The 13,850-nt window shown below is 43.2% G+C and overlaps 1 protein-coding gene across 1 annotated transcript in view; it reads right to left on the bottom strand.

Annotated features, from left to right (window-relative positions):
- The window catches only part of TSG101 (tumor susceptibility 101), a 48,843-nt gene that overhangs the window by 34,733 nt on the left and 260 nt on the right, over positions 1-13,850 (bottom strand). The window contains exons 2-5 of the mRNA XM_015417292.1: positions 7,949-8,033; positions 6,863-6,928; positions 5,173-5,336; positions 437-563 (exon numbers count right to left, since the gene is read on the bottom strand). Of these exons, the coding sequence (XP_015272778.1) occupies positions 437-563; positions 5,173-5,336; positions 6,863-6,928; positions 7,949-8,033 (442 nt within the window). The remainder of the gene's footprint in view (positions 1-436; positions 564-5,172; positions 5,337-6,862; positions 6,929-7,948; positions 8,034-13,850) is intronic.

Here is a 13,850-nt window from a genome sequence, read left to right as displayed (position 1 = left end):
GCGGCACACTCGGGGCTCGGACTGCTGAACTACTGACCTTCCACATCCTGCAGTTCAGCGTCTTAACCACTTGAGCCACCGCATTGGAGCACTGCATTGGAGATCTGTAATTAGGATCTTGTGCGTGTAACTTTTGAACCCAACAGAAGAGTTATGGGGGACGGAACGTTCAGTCCTTTCCTCGCACGCCTCCTCCATAATTTAAAGGCTCCACTTTAGCGGCATTTAGTTTTGCAGGAGGAAAAGGGCAGGTATAACATGCAGATCGAGTTTTTAAAAAACCATGAAGGATCCCCTGTCCCACATGTCATTTCGTTTAACGCTCAGAACAGACAAATGTTACAATTACTGGAATCTTCCCTCAGAACCCCAACCGTTCATTTCCTTGCTTTTGTTACTGCTTTTCCATATGTATAATAAGAAATAATTAGCTTACTGTTTGGTGGTCCTGTTGCCTGGTAAGGTGGATAAGATGCTGAAATAGTAGGCCGAGAAAAGACAGGAGGTTCTTCTCCAAACACCACAATCATAACTTGAATCAGTCCTATCAAATCAGACTGTGGCTGGGGGAAAGAGCAGATGATAGCATGTTGGTCTTTTCTCCATCCAAAGACAGCTTAATTGTCCATTAACAATGACAACATCTCACCACTTAGCTGCTGAGTGTCAGCTGGCTATTCTTTCTATTTATAGGTTTCAGCCACGTTTCGTTCAATTCAGCTGGCAAGGGCTAACCGTCAAAAATTAAAAGGATAACATCTCTCTGGAAAGTGCTGATGAGAAACTGAGCTCTGTTCAATGAACGACACAAAGTGCCAATGTTGACAATGACTGGCAAGGACGCGGTCCGACTAATTTCAATTCCAAGCTGGCTCTCAATATAAAAGCAGAGCAAGAATGACAGTGTGTGCCGACGCACAAAATTAATTAATTAATTAATTAAAAAGACAACGCTTCACAAAAACTTCATAAACCAGATCAAAGATCTTGGGATAACAATAGCTTGATTTTTTTACACATAGAATATAAAAAGATTTTCAAAGTTACTCCCAGAGAGTGTTCAACACAGAACAGGAGAACACTGGGAAGGCACATTAAAACACAGTGCCACACCTCCTATCATGAGGGAAATTCTACTTTACCGTTTGATTGTCTAGAAACAGGAATAATTAAAGATATCAGAGTAGCATATTGCTGAGCAAAGGGCAGAATCCTTAAACTTTGGGGGCTATACCCAAAGTTGCTATTTAGCTGGTATAAAACAGCACTTCCCCTATCAGAGGAGAAAAAGTGTGATTCTGGCTGATTCCACCTCCTATACCTTCAATTCTGCCCCTCCATGCTACTCCTGAGGGTCCTCTTAAACCCCAGGAAAAGAATTTCCCAGGGAGGCCTCAATGGGCTGCAGGAGGAAAGACCAGATTGCAGTGATTTGGATCCAACCCCCTATAATTAGGAATACCGATTTTGCAAATGATTGATGCATTTTTGTGCCCAGTGTGCATAAACACTGTATTCTAAACCATCAAAGAAAGGGGTTAAGCCCTTGCTTTACTCCTCCAAACACCTTTAGAATGACCTTGGGAAACAAACCATTCATCAATGATTGGTCTGCTTGTAAACACTACTGTTATGCAGTGGGCATTTATCCCTCCATATGCCTTATTTACTGGTCCTTTATCCATTTAATTCCTTTCCACTATCCTTCAGGTACAGTATACAATCTGTGACCTAGAACAGTGTCATTTAAGTGCACCAACACTATACCATACAACCACACAATGGACTAGGTGGACAGAGAGAATTGCATTTGGTCTGTACTTTCTCTGGCCTGCCATTCATGTTGATTGTACTGTTAATATTGAATACACACAGATATATAGTCTACAGACATACAGAGAATTTATCACAGCCAATTAAGATAGCACAATATATCTTGGATGGAATGAAGGTGTGGCGTCCTTCTTATTGGGGAGACTGTTTCTCCTTTAAAACCCACTCTGTGTACATGAATTTAGTAGATTTCTGCTGCCACCAGGAATTAAAAATCCCAACTCTCTCTATTTTGGTAGAATGACACAGTGTCTGGGAGCTTCAGAGGACTATGTGGCCCTGAGGAAGGGCTGTTCTGATTTCTGGGATAAGTTTAAACAAATAATGATTTATTTATTAAAGAACAAAATAGGTTTCTGGGTATGTTTGAACTGTGGTTGAAAAAGAAAATATAACTGACAAGGCTTGACGTCACACACAGTCTCTCAGACACTAAAACTCAACTCTGACAGGCTTCTCTCTCTCTCTCACTCTCTTTCTCTCTATCTATCTATCTCATATATATAGCCACATAGGCTGAACTCTCTTGCTCATATATAGCCAAACAGGCTGAACTCTCTCTCTCATATAGCCACACAGGCTAAACTCTCTGTCTCATATAGCCACACAGGCTAAACTAAGCTCCAACTCCTTCCTCTGTCATATAGACTCTCCACACTCTTCTCTTCATGAACACTGAATCGCCTCAGACATCTCTCCTCCCCCACTCTCAGTCATCAGCCAGTCATATCACACTTCTCTCCCTCTATCACTCTCCTTACATTACTGCAGTCAAACTAAACATTTAAAAAAACACTCACACCAAGACATGAAATCATTACAGAAGGTGACCTTAGCTGATCAAGTGAAAGAACCAGGGGCTCTCCCCAATTCCCTTTCATTACTGGAAAGCAGGCTGCTGCTCAGATGTCTTCTTCAGAGAGCCACTTCGGTGTAGTGGTTAAGTGCACGGACTCTAATCTGGGAGAACCGGGTTTGATTCCCCACTCCTCCACTTGCAGCTGCTGGATAACCTTGGGCAAGCCATAGTTCCGTCAGAGCTGTTCTTGAAAGAGCTCTCTAAGCCCCACCTACCTCACAGGTTGTTATGTTGTGGGGAGGGGAAGGTAGTTTGTAAGCTACTCTGAGACTCCGAGTGAAGGGCGGGGTATAAATCCAATCTCTTCTTCTCTCTTTCAGTTCACATTTTATTCAGAAATTACCCTTCCTCCTTGACTCAATTATGATAATCCATATTTCCCTAAATCTGAGACCAGATTACTACTATACATTCTATGTGAGGCTGCCCTCAAAGACAACTCCAAAGCTACAGCTGCTAAAAAATGCAGCTGCCTGTCTTTTAGCTAAGGTTAGGCATCAAGATGTTAAACTGGTTTTGAAGCAACTGCTTAAATTATCAGTTTGACTTCAGGCCCAATTCAAGATGCAGTTCTCATCTTCTGAAATCCTTCATGACCTGAGTCTCACAAAATCCTTCATGACCTAAGGCTCACATCTCTCAAAGTTTGCTTCTCCCTTATGGAACTGCAAACCAATTAAGACTCCTTTGAGCAGCAGCTCCTTTGAGAAATGCCCTCAAGTCAGAGTGTATGTATATCTTCTGTATAGTATACTTCTAGATCCTGGACTGCTTGAAGAGGTCCTGCAGGGCAGCACTTTTTCTAGCTACATTTCAGAAAGCCAACAAACCAGTTTTATTTTGTAATGCATTTATGGGCTAGTTAAAAAAAACAACTGGCCTAGCGATCTGTCTTATGAACTCTGAACTTTTAAATGTTTTTACTGACATAATATATTGGTTTTACCTGCACACAATCCGTAGAAATTGTTTAATAAACTAAGGCACACAGCTGCACCAAAATATTAAGTAAAGGTAAAGGTTCCCTTGCTCGAAAGCCAGTCGAATGTAACTCTAGGGTTGCGGTGCTCATCTCAGTTTCAAAGCCAAAGAGCCAGCGCTGTCCGAAGATGTTTCCGTGGTCATGTGGCCGGCATGACTAAACACCAAGGTGCACGGAACGCTGTTACCTTCCCACCGAAGTGGTACCTATTTATCTACTTGCAATTTCTTGCTTTCGTACTGCTAGGTTGGCAGGAGCTGGAACTAGAGACGGGAGCTCACTCCATCATGCGGCACACTCGGGTCTCGAACTGCTGGACTACCGACCTTCCACAGCCTGCAGTTCAGCGTCTTAATCACTTGAGCCACCGTACAGGGTACCAAAAATCTCTCACGCTACAACTACTCAGTGACTCATTTAATTTTGAGCCCACAAAACGTGCGGAGATGATGTTTGTTGATAGAACAACCCACCCAGAAACCCACCACTGTATCTCCAAAAGTTATGCTTTAATTTTCAATCTGTTTCAGTTAAACTAATGAGACCGTGTATTTTAACTGGTCGAGTAATATTCTCTGGAATCAGATTTACAATACTGTGGGTCACAAAAACTTTATGGGCAAAATACCACAGAGCACAGTGGAGCTTCAGTGAGGAGCAGAAATCAGGCAAAACACTCCCTACTTCCGCTTCCTGTTAATGGAACCTCTTATGTGACAGAAACTTTGCTAGCAGAGGAGTGAAGAGGAGCAGTTTTGCTTGATTTCCCCTCCTCACTGCACTCTTATATTATGGGGCACTTTGAGCATGAATTTTCCACAACCCACACCACCAGATTTTCAGAGAGGTTGATGAGGGAATGGGGAGGCTGGAAGGATCAGCGTCAGAAGGAACCATTATACTTGCGTTTTATAGGCTTCAACGTAGTATCTGTATCACATTAATTCATTCATTTACGTACAATTAATCTGAGTTTTCATTTTAAGATAGGAAGTAGTAATAATTCTTCAATGGTAAAATAAATCCCAGACTAATTTAAATAACTATAAAATTATACTTACATGCTTCCACTCATGTAGATATGGAAGATATATCTTTCCGTCAGGCAAAACACTCCCTACTTCCGCTTCCTGTTAATGGAACCTCTTATGTGACAGAAACTTTGCTAGCAGAGGAGTGAAGAGGAGCAGTTTTGCTTGATTTCCCCTCCTCACTGCACTCTTATATTATGGGGCACTTTGAGCATGAATTTTCCACAACCCACACCACCAGATTTTCAGAGAGGTTGATGAGGGAATGGGGAGGCTGGAAGGATCAGCGTCAGAAGGAACCATTTTACTTGAGTTTTATAGGCTTCAACGTAGTATCTGTATCACATTAATTCATTAATTTACGTACAATTAATCTGAGTTTTCATTTTAAGATAGGAAGTAGTAATAATTCTTCAATGGTAAAATAAATCCCAGACTAATTTAAATAACTATAAAATTATACTTACATGCTTCCACTCATGTAGATATGGAAGATATATCTTTCCGTTTGCATCAACATGTTTCCCAGTTTTAATTGTCATTGAACTAGTGGGTTTAACAAAACAGATGGGGGGATTGAACGGATATGTATCCAGCAACCACAGGCATATCGGGATATTGTATGTGTTGCCTAAAGAGGTTTTTTTAAAAAAACAATGATTATTATTTATTTATTTTATTCCATTTATACCCCGCCCTCCCCGATACACAATGCAGACATATCTATTAAAAACTGACCTACTAGACTAAGCTAACACTGTAATCCTAAGTAAAGTTCCACCTTCTAAGTCCACTGAAGTGAATGGGCTTAGGAGAGAATAACTCTGTTTAGGATTGCACTGTAAGGTACTTCTGGTTCAGCATGTTGTTTCTATGAGTAGCCAACTAAGTTCCCTGGAACCTCACAAACAGAGTTTGATAACTTATCCCAAGCATACAGGACTCAGAAGCATACTGTATCTGATTATAGAGGCTCCACAACGTTATGGTTAACCATTGGCAGATATAATAAATCCACTTATTTTCAAAATTATCAAAATATGGCTATTGATGTATCTTGCAGTAATGAATTCCACAGCTAAGTGTCTCAGGACTTTTGTTTGTCTTCAATCCAATGCTATCTAATTTCATTGAATGACCCTGGGCTCTAGCATTTGAGAAGCCGCTCCAACCTTTCCACGTTTTATAGTTTTATACACATTAGCCCCCATCCCCCCCCATAAAAAACATAGCTTTATAAGCATCAGTAGTAAGATGTCCAAACCCTGATTACTTTAGTTGCCTATTTCTGTACCTTCTCCAGCTCTTTAAATTAACACAGTGATGAAGTACATTTTTATATAATGACATTACAATATTTGCTGTTTGTTTTTAATAATTCCCAAGAGTGGCAGGATCGATAGAGACACTATTCACATAAATGTGCACATGGGGAAGCTGCCGGTTTTCTTTTCTGGCAGCAGATCCTCACACCAAACAGAAGGTCCTTCAACTTTCAGTGACAGCTTTATGAAGGGTGCAAAACCTAGCATGCACGGGGTAAACGTATAATCCTTTACATCTCAGCAACTAAATATGCTTCACACTTCCCTGATATACAGATTTATCCAAAATTTCTAGTATGACACCAAGATCTCCCCAGCATAACTTCAGTCAAATAGGTGCATAGTGAAGTTAAGCCTGTTTGTTTGTACCGTTTTTACACTTGCTAATACAGAGGCTCATTTGGAGCTCTTCAAAATCCAGAATAAGATTTTATTCTAAACAGACATGATGATATCTACAAATCTCTCTAGTCTCTCCTGCTTGAGGTCAAGTTTGGACATCTGTACACATCAGCACATTTATGTCACACAGACACGTGAAGTCACTTTATACGGAGTCAGAGCACTGTTCTATCTCGGTCAGTATTGCCTGCTTTGACTGGTTCTCCATTCACTGATCCTATCTTCTTCTTTTTAACTAGAGAAAACTAGGAATTGAACCTGGGACCTTCTGCATGTAAAGCAGGTTCCCTGTCACTGTGCCATAGATGCTCCCCAATATCATAATAGAACACACCCTAGTTATAAAACAAGAAGATTACAGGGCAGAAGTTATGGTGGCAACACAGTTTACAGTCATTTCAGGTAATCTACAAGCAAGGCACACTCATACCTCTGTAAATCACAGGAATGGTTCCAGTAAGGCTCATCAATTCTCTTGATGAGCCATCATTAAAAACTGAAAAGAAATAATATTCAATGTATTCATTTTGCAATCACATTACAGACGTTATATGTACATTATACACACACATACTGATCTTAAAATATTCTTTGCATAGTATATACAAGCAAGCACCTTCAGGGACAATAAATACTGAGAAACAGCTATAATTCCATGCTTTTTCCTACTATGGCAAATCTAGGCTTACCAAGTGCCGGCGGGGGATCTGCGTGTCTTGGCAGGATCCCTGCCGCGGGGACGGCGACACGCGTTGCACCCGCCCTCGCCAGGAAGTGACGCTACACGTCGCTCTGGCAACGGGACTCCAAACAGCCCTGTTGCCAGAGCGACGCGTAGCGTCACTTCCTGGCGACGGCGGGTGCAACGCGTGTCGCCGTCCCCGTGGCAGGGATCCTGCCAAGACACGCAGATCCCCCGCCGGCACTTGGTAAGCCTACGCAAATCTGTCCCATGCACTCAAGGCCAAAGGGACAAACTCAATAAAGGCTATTCATGTTTTCAAGTACTGTGCTCAGGAGCAACAATATTTTGTAAAAAGAGAAACAACTGCCAAGATGGCATTAAGACAGACAGCCTACAATTTTTTAAAAAACAAACAAACCATAAAGTAAGACCCCATGCAGCACCAGTAGAAGGCACTGTAGGATCTCACCCACCTTCTTCTTTCCCCAGTAGATGCCTGTGAGCACTAAAATTAGGGGGTCCGTGTGGACAAATAGCTTTACAAGACAAGGCAGCTGCAACGAGAGGGAAGTAAGCAAAGCCTGTTTTGCCATCAGAGCCTTGGTGTGCTGCAATTCCCGGTTCTGTGAGTACTTTTTCACAGATAAGGAAGAAGTTCCTACCACATTTTAATGAATCTTGCTCAATTTCAACATTCCCAACTGCAACACAAAAGGTGCTGGCACAACATGGAGACCAATTTACTTTATTACAAAGAAGCTGCCAAAGGCTAGCTGGATTTCAGCGCCCATACTATACAACACATGAAAAATGGAGGGAATAAAAGCTTACCATATCCATCCATTACAGGCTTAAGGTCTTTGTACTGGGTAATAACACTGACGGTTTCTTGAACAGTTAAGTCTCTGTACTTGTACTGGGGAGAAAAATGGTCAAGATCAACATCTCATGGAAACAGTCAAATCCACAATCCAATACTCCACTTGTTTTATCCTTAAGAAAATAGAAGCAGTTGCACAAATAAACCAGGCACCTTTCTAAATTCTGCACAGTTTGCACCACGTCACAACTCTTCAAAAGCAGCCTAGTTGGTGCGCAATCCTAATCACGATTTAGTCAACAACAAGCCCAAGCAGTATTAGGGTCTCCTACATCTATGTATCTAATTCGCAACAGTCCTATCTGCCTGCAGATACTTATTTCTGCAGATAGGGGGCACACTCTCCCCCAAAAGGTTTTCCTACATACTCCGGGGACTCCCTGGGTCTGCAGAAAAATCCAAAAAGTTAAAAACAAAAAACAGGGAGGGCTGGATTCCCCCAATACCTTTTGAAATGGCCACTGCAGGGATCTACTCCAGGCCCCACCACATCGACACAGAAAGAGAGAGAAAGACAGAAAAGGGAGGAAGAAAAAAGCAGGACTGGATCTGGGATTAGGAAGGATTCCTCCTGCAGAATGAATGGCTACACAGCAGGGGGTTTGGAGCCGGGACTAGGATTGCCCGCTCCAGGTTGGGGAATTCTTGGAGATTCTGTGGTGAACGGTTTGGGGAGGGGAGAGGCCTCAGCTGGATATAACGCCACAGAATCCACCCATTTCCTCCAGGGGGACAGATTTCTGTTCTATGGAGTTCCACTGTCATTCTGGGGGATCTCCAGGCCCCACCTGGAGGCTGGCAAACCTAGGCCTTGCGGCACCCAATGGATAACTCGATACCACCTGACTTGCATGACTCAACTAGGCCTGGCTGCTTGTTACTGTTCAACAGCAGCTACCCTATGAAAGTCAGTGTAGCATAATGGTCAGCGCTTCAAAGTAGGGTTTGCGAGACCCAGGTTTAGATCCCCATCTTCCTGTGGAAGCTGACTGGGTGATTTTGGACCAGTCACATACTTTCAGCCTAACCTACCTCACAGGGTTGTTGTGTGGATAGAAAGGAGAGAATAATGTAAACTGCTTTAGCTCCCACTGTGCAGAAAGACCATAGTTTTCCTCAGTAGAAGCTGCAGAGGGAAAGGAGACGGAAAGCTGAAGACAGAGGAGAAGATAAAGGTAGGTTGGCTGTTGAGTGGGAAGGAGACAGGGATGCCAACTTCAGGTTGGGAAATTCCTAGATATTTGAGGGGTGGACCCTCAAGAGGGTGGGGATTGAGGCGGGATTCAGCCATAGACTCCACCCTCCAAAGCAGTCATTTCCTCCAGGGGAAGTAAGGTTGCCAACCACTAAGTGAGGGCTGGAGATCTCCTGGGATTACAACTGATCTCCAGATGACAGAGATCAGTTCCCACAGAGAAAATGGCTGCTTTGAAGGGTGGAGCTTATGTCATTATACCCTGCTGAGGTCACTTCCAAGCTCAAACCTCATCTTCCCAAGGCTCCACCCCAAAATCTCCAGGAATTTCCCAACATGGAGCCAGCAGCCCTAAGAGGAACTGATCTCTGTATTTGGGTAATCCCTTCTGATTCCTGGAGAGCAGCTGCTGCTGCTGTGTGTGGGGGGGAGGAAGTAGGTGGGAGGCCGGTAGAGTGACAGCAGCAGAAAGAGTGATGGGAAAGGGGAAGAAAGGAAGTGACAGACATGGAGAGGAGAGAGAGAGAGCAAGCGAAAGGGTGGCAGGAAGGAGAAGGAGTGTGAGAGAAGTAGAGGGAGGGGGGAAGAAGCAGAGGTGGGGGGAATGGGATAGCCGCTCCCGCAAGTTTCTTGCGGGTCCCCACTTGTATTATTCTAAATTTGTGTGTACTACTTCGTACGTAACAGTGCACATTACACTCTACATTAGCCAGAACGTTCTTTGAACTATGGCTAAACAACCGTGTTTCTCTAATATAAAAAAAGTATAAACAAAGGTTTAGATCCTAATTAAATGGGAACAAAAGGAGCTTCCAAACATGGACCTTCCAATACTCCCCACAGTCTCTTGCAATCCCCAAAAACCTAACAGCAGAGATATGGAACTTTGTGGACAAAATGCCATGCGGCGGGGGCGTAATGAGAGGGGTAACTGGACAAAATCGCAACACTCCTCTCTTCAGCCAGTGGAACGTCTTGCACAAGTGGGATCTCTGCTAGCAGAACAGCAAGGAAGAGTGATTTTTCTCAGTCCCCTTGTAGCCTCCCCCCCATGCCTGTGGAAAGTAAAAAACATCCACATCCGCACTATCAGATCTACTCCGTTAAATATTTGTTTAGAGACCAAAGAGCAATGGACTAGATCATTTAGCAGCTTGGAAACCTTTACTATGCATGCTTAATCAACTTTACCCCAATTAACAAAAACAAAATGTAAGGCTTCAAGTAGATACACACTATCTGTAGATCAAAATGTAAATCCATGAACTTTTCACTTACAGTCTTGGTCCTACGTCAGCCCATCGTTCCCCCCCTTCATTCTACCAACCCCGTTCTTCAAACTCCTGCTCCCCGCTTTCAACAATACCAGCACTGGACTCTGCACCTAAAATACCTCTCTGCTGTTCAGTCTATCTGTGCCACCATCCCTTTTCAGCAAATCGCTGTCAGAGGCATCAGTGCCACCAAAGGATTTCCGTTGCTGTTAGAAAAAAAACCTGTGGTCTGTGAGCTACTAATGTAGTGAAGCAGAAGTTGTAAGAGTCAGCTAGCTGTAGAATGCCTCACACAAATCAACAGTCTCCTTGATTTATTAATTACCAATATATTTGTTTCCTTGAAGGTAATGGGAGATGGCCCATACTTCAATGAAGAAAGGTATCATTACTAAAAAAGAGTACGAATATCAATCAAATCCCACCAAGGACAGAAACAAACAATATTTAGAATGCTCTTTAAAAACTTCCAATATTCTGACCTAGTTTATCGAGAACTTGATAGAATGGTAAATCTCCAAAAATAGAACTTCAGTACTTGTTTTTGTTGAAGCTGCCTAGCCATGGTCTACAAATTTTTATTTATGCTTCTAGGCACAAAAGGAAAAAACTGTCCCAAATCACAATTAAGTCTGAATCCTCTATTGAAGATTAAAATAATCATAGGTTTTAAGTTAGGTAATGCTACATTTTTGTTGTCTACATCCTCCTATTAATTCAACTTTTAGCGAAGTAATTAGCAGGCTTCCTCATCTACTTGCCAAGTGAACCTATGACGAATTAGTTAAGACTCAGATGAGAATATAAATTTTCACAGGAATATATGCAGCTAAGAGTGTGGGATCAAATAATTTAACTAACCCTGAAATCCAAAGTATTTAGGGTTCTGAGTAGAAACTACTTTCATCCAACCGAGAGCTCAACAATTAAGGCCGCAATTCTAAACACATAATTTGAGATTTAAATTCCATTAAAATTAATAGAACTAAATCTGTTTAAAGTTAACATGGTAGAATATCTATTTAAATACATTACTCATGGGTCAAAAACTGGCTACAGGCACTGACACTGTAGGACCTACAACGACAACAGAAGTTTATACGTAATGAGGATGGATGCTGTCATTGCTGGGTCTCTGTTCTTGCCAGGGTTGAGCTTGTCTTGTCTTTGTTGGGTCTTAAAGGTGCCACTGAACTTTGTTCCACTACAATCTGTTATATATTTAATTATATAAAGCTAAGCTTTGCAATAGGAAAGCTTGTCTTGTCTTTGTTGGCTTTCTGTGTGTTCAGCATCCTGCTTTCTGTTAAGAAAACATTCAATTATTTCGTTGATTTGGTCACTTCATTTGTACCCCACCTTTCTCTAAAATGGGGACCCAAAGCCATTACTATGGCTCTCCTCTCCTCCATTTCATCCTCAAAAGAACCCTATGAGTTAGATTAGGCTGAATGTGTCAATGAACCCAGGTTACCAGATACTTAAAACAAGAGAGGTCTCAAAGATCTGGTATAGGGATTTGACTGCTGAATATAGCGGGTAGTGAAAAAGGAGGGCAGCCTTGTCACTGTTCCCTCCAAGCTGAGTTGGTGTGAGCTAGCTCCCAGTTTTTTAGCTTCCAGCTCACACATTTTTGTCTCAGCTCACGAAGGGACAGCTCCAGAGCAGACTGATTTATGCAGCAGCCAAACGGCTCACGCCAGGAGCTCACAAAGTAGAATTTTTGCTCACAAGGCTCCACTGCTTGAGAAGGGAGCATTGGAGTTATTTTTCCACTGTTTGGCTGCCGACTGGTACATTTTGGGCCACAACGGATTTAGACCGATTTCCATTCCGGTATTGCCAAAGATTCGGTTTCGCTTTCTCAGAATTTTAAGAAACGGGGAAGGTCTTTCATCTGCAACAGGAAAAAAAAGGCAGCCGGAAGCAGTGTTCCCTCCAAGCTGAGTTAGTGTGAGCCAGCTCCCAGTTTTTTAGCCTCCATCTCAGAGATTTCTGTCTCAGCTCAGGAAGGGAGGGCTCCAGAGCAAACGAATTCATGCAGCAGCCAAACGGCTCGCTCACAACTTTAACGCCAGGAGCTCACCAAGCAGAATTTTGGCTCACAAGGCTCCACTGCTTGAGAAGGGAGCATTGGAGTTATTTTTCCACTGTTTGGCTGCCGACTGGTACATTTTGGGCCACAACGGATTTAGACCTATTCCATTCCGGTATTGCCAAAGATTCGGTTTCGCTTTCTCAGAATTTTAAGAAACGGGGAAGGTCTTTCATCTGCAACAGGAAAAAAAAGGCAGCCGGAAGCAGTGTTCCCTCCAAGCTGAGTTAGTGTGAGCCAGCTCCCAGTTTTTTAGACCCCAGTTTTTTAGCTTCCAGCTCACACATTTTTGTCTCAGCTCAGGAAGGGACAGCTCCAGAGCAGACTGATTTATGCAGCAGCCAAACGGCTCACGCCAGGAGCTCACAAAGTAGAATTTTTGCTCACAAGGCTCCACTGCTTGAGAAGGGAGCATTGGAGTTATTTTTCCACTGTTTGGCTGCCGACTGGTACATTTTGGGCCACAACGGATTTAGACCGATTTCCATTCCGGTATTGCCAAAGATTCGGTTTCGCTTTCTCAGAATTTTAAGAAACAGGGAAGGTCTTTCATCTGCAACAGGGGGGAAAAAGGCAGCCGGAAGCAGTGTTCCGTCCAAGCTGAGTTAGTGTGAGCTAGCTCACAGTTTTTTAGCCTCCGGCTCACACATTTTTGTCTCAGCTCAGGAAGGAGGGCTCCAGAGCAAACTAATTCATGCAGCAGCAAAACGGCTGGCTCACAACTGTAACACCAGGGGCTCACAGAGTAGAATTTTTGCTCACAAGACTCCACTGCTTGAGAAGGGAGCATTGGACTTATTTTTCCACTGTTTGGCTGCCGACTGGTACATTTTGAGCGACAACGGATTTAGACCAATGATCCCTCTAAGCTGTGGAGTCTTGTGAGCAAAAATTCTACTCTGTGAGCCCCTGGCATTAAAGTTGCGAGCTACTGCATAAATTAGCTTGCTCTGGAGCCCTCTTTCCTGAGCCAAGACAAAAACGTGTGAGCCGGAGGCTAGAAAATTGTGAGCTAGCTCACACTGACTCAGCTTAGAGGGAACAGTGATTTATACCTATTTCCATTCCGGTATTGCCAAAGCTTCGGTTCCGCTTTCTCCAAATTATAAGACTCGGGGAAGATCTTTCACCTGTCACGGGGGGGGGAGGCAGCCGGAAGAGAACAGAGCCATACCCGCCTTAGATACGACACCCCCCCCCACACACACACACCCCATATCCCTCGCTTCCACCCGAAAGGACAGGCGTCGTCGAGATTTTTACGGCTTCAGTACCGACGTGGGGGGGGG

Source organism: Gekko japonicus, unplaced genomic scaffold, assembly GCF_001447785.1.
Source record: "Gekko japonicus isolate JY-2015 unplaced genomic scaffold, Gekko_japonicus_V1.1 scaffold1827, whole genome shotgun sequence".
Taxonomy (NCBI): domain Eukaryota; kingdom Metazoa; phylum Chordata; class Lepidosauria; order Squamata; family Gekkonidae; genus Gekko; species Gekko japonicus.
The sequence above is the reverse complement of the archived record's forward strand: the minus strand, read 5'-3'. Positions and strand labels throughout refer to the sequence as shown.